Source organism: Phocoena sinus, chromosome 20, assembly GCF_008692025.1.
Source record: "Phocoena sinus isolate mPhoSin1 chromosome 20, mPhoSin1.pri, whole genome shotgun sequence".
In the NCBI taxonomy this organism is placed as follows: domain Eukaryota; kingdom Metazoa; phylum Chordata; class Mammalia; order Artiodactyla; family Phocoenidae; genus Phocoena; species Phocoena sinus.
The window spans coordinates 47,076,723-47,080,878 of NC_045782.1; the positions used below are offsets into that span (position 1 = coordinate 47,076,723).

Here is a 4,156-nt window from a genome sequence, read left to right on the forward strand (position 1 = left end):
GAGCAAAGCCCCCCTGCGGGGCCGGCCGCGGGCGCACAACCGGCTCCGAATGCCGCCCAGCCCCGAGCCAGGCAGTTTCGGGGTGCAGCCGGGCCCTCCCCAACAGCGCCCAGCAGTCCCGGGGCGGGGCCGGAGGGTCAGCTCCGAGGCATCCTCTGCACCCCGCCCTGCGATCCCCGGGGATGCCCGCCCACCCACCCGCCCCCGCGCCGGCCAGCGCCAGCCCGCGCGTGGTCTCGCTCGCAGGGTCTCGGGCGCGCGGGGGCGGCGCGGGCGGGGCGGTTGGGGGCGGTGCGGGTGGGGGGCGGGACCGGGCGCGGGGCCCCACGTGCCCCTGCCGGGCGGGCCAATGGGCGCCCGGCGTTCGGAAAGATCGCCATATATGGACATGTTCTGGGGCCGCGCGCGCCGCCGGCCCGCGCGCGCGCCCCGCTCCGCTTAAATACGGGCGGGGGAGGCCGTGGTCGATCTCACTCGTCGCAGCCGGCTCACGCTCCTTGTCCTCTCGTCGCTTGCCTGCTCGTTTCTCCGCATCCTACGGCCTCCTCCTCCGCCGGTAAGTGACCAGGCCTGTGTGGCCTGGCCCGGTGTCCGGGACCCCGCGCTCTTCCGCAGGCCCGCTTTTCGCTCCTGGCCCCAGAGGCCCGGCCGCGCCGACGCCGGGAACAAAGGGTAGCCGGGCGGCGTGGAGTGGGTGAGGTGGGACGCGCCCCGGCGGGTCCCCATGGAGGACTCAGTGGGGGTGCTGCCGGCGAAGGGGGCAGGGCGAGGGCGGGGCCGGGACCGGGCCTGAGTACTGAGAGCACCCGGCCGTGTCTTCGCGGAACAACGCTGCTGGGGGCGTTACATAAAAGCTGGTCCCGGTTCCAGACGGTTACTCTGCTGCCGGGGCGGCTGGTCGAGGGGGGAGGCGGAACGTCTCGCGGCGAGGGCATTTGTGCAGGGGCTGTTCCTGGGCTCCAGGGCGCGCCTGAGATGGTTGCATTTTTGAGTAGATCGCAATGGAAGAAGAAATCGCCGCGCTCGTCATCGATAATGGCTCTGGCATGTGCAAAGCGGGCTTTGCTGGGGATGACGCTCCCCGGGCCGTGTTCCCGTCTATCGTTGGGCGTCCCCGACACCAGGGCGTCATGGTGGGCATGGGGCAGAAGGACAGCTACGTGGGCGACGAGGCCCAGAGCAAGCGTGGCATCCTGACTCTCAAGTACCCCATTGAGCACGGCATTGTCACCAATTGGGACGACATGGAGAAGATCTGGCACCACACCTTCTACAACGAGCTGCGTGTGGCCCCCGAGGAGCACCCTGTGCTGCTGACGGAGGCCCCCCTGAACCCCAAGGCCAACCGTGAGAAGATGACCCAGGTAACCGTGGCCGGGTCGATTGGGCCGTTCCATCTGTTTCACAAGTCATTTCATGCTCAGTTTTGATTTTTGAAATTCAAGTTTTTCTTTCACTATTTCCAGGGTTCTGTTCTTCTGGCATTTCCTTCCTGAAGTCTCAAGGTTTCTTATTTGTATTTCTGCTTGCTTCTTTTTCTTTTCTTCACACATCACATTTGTGGCATGCTGGCATGGTGTGTGAGCATGGGGTGGTCCTGGGTTCTTTCCATTGACTTAAGGAGCTGTTGCCTCTTGCAGATCATGTTCGAGACTTTCAACACTCCGGCCATGTACGTGGCCATCCAGGCTGTGCTGTCCCTGTACGCTTCTGGCCGCACCACTGGTATAGTCATGGACTCTGGGGATGGGGTCACCCACACGGTGCCCATCTACGAGGGGTACGCCCTCCCCCACGCCATCCTGCGTCTGGACCTGGCTGGCCGGGACCTGACAGACTACCTCATGAAGATCCTCACGGAGCGTGGCTACAGCTTCACCACCACAGCTGAGCGGGAAATCGTGCGTGACATCAAGGAGAAGCTCTGCTACGTTGCCCTGGACTTCGAGCAGGAGATGGCCACCGCCGCGTCCTCCTCCTCCTTGGAGAAGAGCTACGAGCTGCCTGATGGTCAGGTGATCACCATCGGCAACGAACGGTTCCGGTGTCCAGAGGCGCTCTTCCAGCCCTCCTTCTTGGGTAGGTGTCAGGCAGGCAGCATGACCTCCGTCTGAGGCTGTTGAGAGCCGAGGTGCCTTTCACCTTGAATGTGACCGCTGAGAGTGAGCTTTGTTTCTTAGGTATGGAATCCTGTGGCATCCACGAGACTACCTTCAACTCTATCATGAAGTGTGATGTCGACATCCGGAAGGACCTGTATGCCAACACGGTGCTGTCTGGTGGGACCACCATGTATCCCGGCATCGCCGACAGGATGCAGAAGGAGATCACGGCTCTGGCCCCCAGCACAATGAAGATCAAGGTGAGTCAGAGGTGGTTGTGGGCTTGGGCTTGGAGGCCTTGCTGGGAAGACAATGCCACCGACTAAAACCACCTTCTTGTTTTTCCAGATCATCGCTCCTCCCGAGCGCAAGTACTCGGTGTGGATCGGGGGCTCCATCCTGGCCTCGCTGTCCACCTTCCAGCAGATGTGGATCAGCAAGCAGGAGTACGACGAGTCGGGCCCCTCCATTGTCCACCGCAAATGCTTCTAAACGGACTGCGAGCAGATGCGTAGCATTTGCTGCATGAGTTAATTCAGAAGTATAAATTTGCCTTGGCAAATGTATACACCTCATGCTAGCCTCATGAAACTGGAATAAGCCTTTGAAAAGAAATTTGTCCTAGAAGCTTGTATCTGATATCAGCACTGGATTGTAGAACTTGTTGCTGATTTTGATCTCGTATTCAAGTTAACTCTTCCCTTGGTATACGTTTAATATCCTGTGCATATCTTTGATTTAAATCCCTAGTTAACACGCGGCTCCGTCACTTTGTGGCTGAGGTGAGAACACATTTATGGAAGAGAAATCCAATGGCTTGATGAGAATCTGGGAGACCAGGAGTCTCTCGATCTGTGCAGGGTATTAATGTGTCAGAGCTGCCTATTCCAGGATTTCTCTAGAGGCTGGCAGGAGTCCTGAACCAGTTGTCATTTCTGTTTTGCCGGTCTTACGGGGTTGGGAAGGTCTGAGCCTTAGGACTTGCTTTCCTTTCTTACCGAAGTTTTCCCGCCAGAACACCGTGGGTTGTTACTTACCTTGAGTTGGAAAACAGTTTGCATTCACACCTGTAAATTTATTCTTTTAATTTATGTAAGGTTTTTGTACGCAATTCTCAATTCTCTTAAGAGATGACAACAGATTTTGGTTTTCTACTGTCATGTGAGAACATTAGGCCCCAGCAATGCGTCATTGTGAGGAAATAAAAGTGCTGCAGTAAACTGATCAGTGCCTCCTGTTTTGGGGAATGGAAGGTTGGGTGAGGGTGGAACAACCTCGGCTCAAATAAGGCAACAGTTTGGTTTCACCCAAACCAGAGGTGAGCAAGTGGTCCTAATGAACATCTCTTCACAGCTGGAATCTGCCTCACGTTGTGGGCTTGTGGGCTTCTAGGGAAAGGAGACCCTGGCTGGGATTGGCCCCCAAGCTGGTGGAAGGAGGAATCTTTTTATACTTGGTGTTCCCAATTTAGCGTAGGGCTGTGCTGCCATAGAAGCACTTGGGGCCACGAAGGGCGTGGCTTTCTCCACACACAAGTAGTGGAGGGCGTGGCTTTCTCCACACACTGGTAGTGGTAGGGTGAGACTTGTTTGGTCAGCATATGAAAGTGGAACAACCGTGAGGTTAATAAAATAGAGCCTGACCGTTGAGCCATGGAACCTGCGATCTGATGATAGAAGTGTCATCTGGTGACATGAACATGACTCGCAGGCTCTGAGCTCCTTGATGGCTTCTGCCCCAAAACTTTATGTAAAGGCAGGCAGAGTCTTCCTCAGGTATTTCAGATTTTCAAACAATTCTTTGCAGTTTGGGTCAGAAAGGTAAGCTTTCTTCGCTAGATTGAAAAAGCTTAAGGGTTTGGAAGAACATGTTTTTGAAATCTGGAGATTTCATGCCTTTGCTGTTGGGAAGCAAGTTTCACCAGTGGGGGCTGGTGGTGCTTTCTAGCTTAACCTCCAGGTAGTTGGGGAGAGGGCTTCAGGGTCCAGGGGAGGGAGGCACTGTTAGGCTGGGCTGGATTGGGAGTAAGGGGCCCCAAGAACATACAACTGAGG

At 56.7% G+C, this 4,156-nt stretch overlaps 1 protein-coding gene across 1 annotated transcript; it reads left to right on the top strand.

The window, feature by feature from the left end:
- The first annotated feature begins 420 nt into the window (after window positions 1-420).
- On the top strand, window positions 421-3,326 carry ACTG1 (actin gamma 1). The gene is made up of 5 exons (XM_032615938.1): window positions 421-556; window positions 996-1,364; window positions 1,641-2,079; window positions 2,181-2,362; window positions 2,451-3,326. Exons 2-5 carry the CDS (start codon window positions 1,002-1,004, stop codon window positions 2,592-2,594), a joined length of 1,128 nt encoding a protein of 375 aa, XP_032471829.1. The 5' UTR covers window positions 421-556; window positions 996-1,001; the 3' UTR covers window positions 2,595-3,326.
- Window positions 3,327-4,156: the final 830 nt, after the last annotated feature.

Bases quoted from the DNA above. Each gene is read 5' to 3' on its own strand.
- ACTG1 (XM_032615938.1), top strand. From the start codon at position 1,002: ATGGAAGAAGAAATCGCCGCGCTCGTCATCGATAATGGCTCTGGCATG. The intron at 2,080-2,180 runs GTAGGTGTCAGG...TTTGTTTCTTAG, and splicing joins CTTCCAGCCCTCCTTCTTGG to GTATGGAATCCTGTGGCATC. The intron at 2,363-2,450 runs GTGAGTCAGAGG...TTGTTTTTCCAG, and splicing joins CCAGCACAATGAAGATCAAG to ATCATCGCTCCTCCCGAGCG.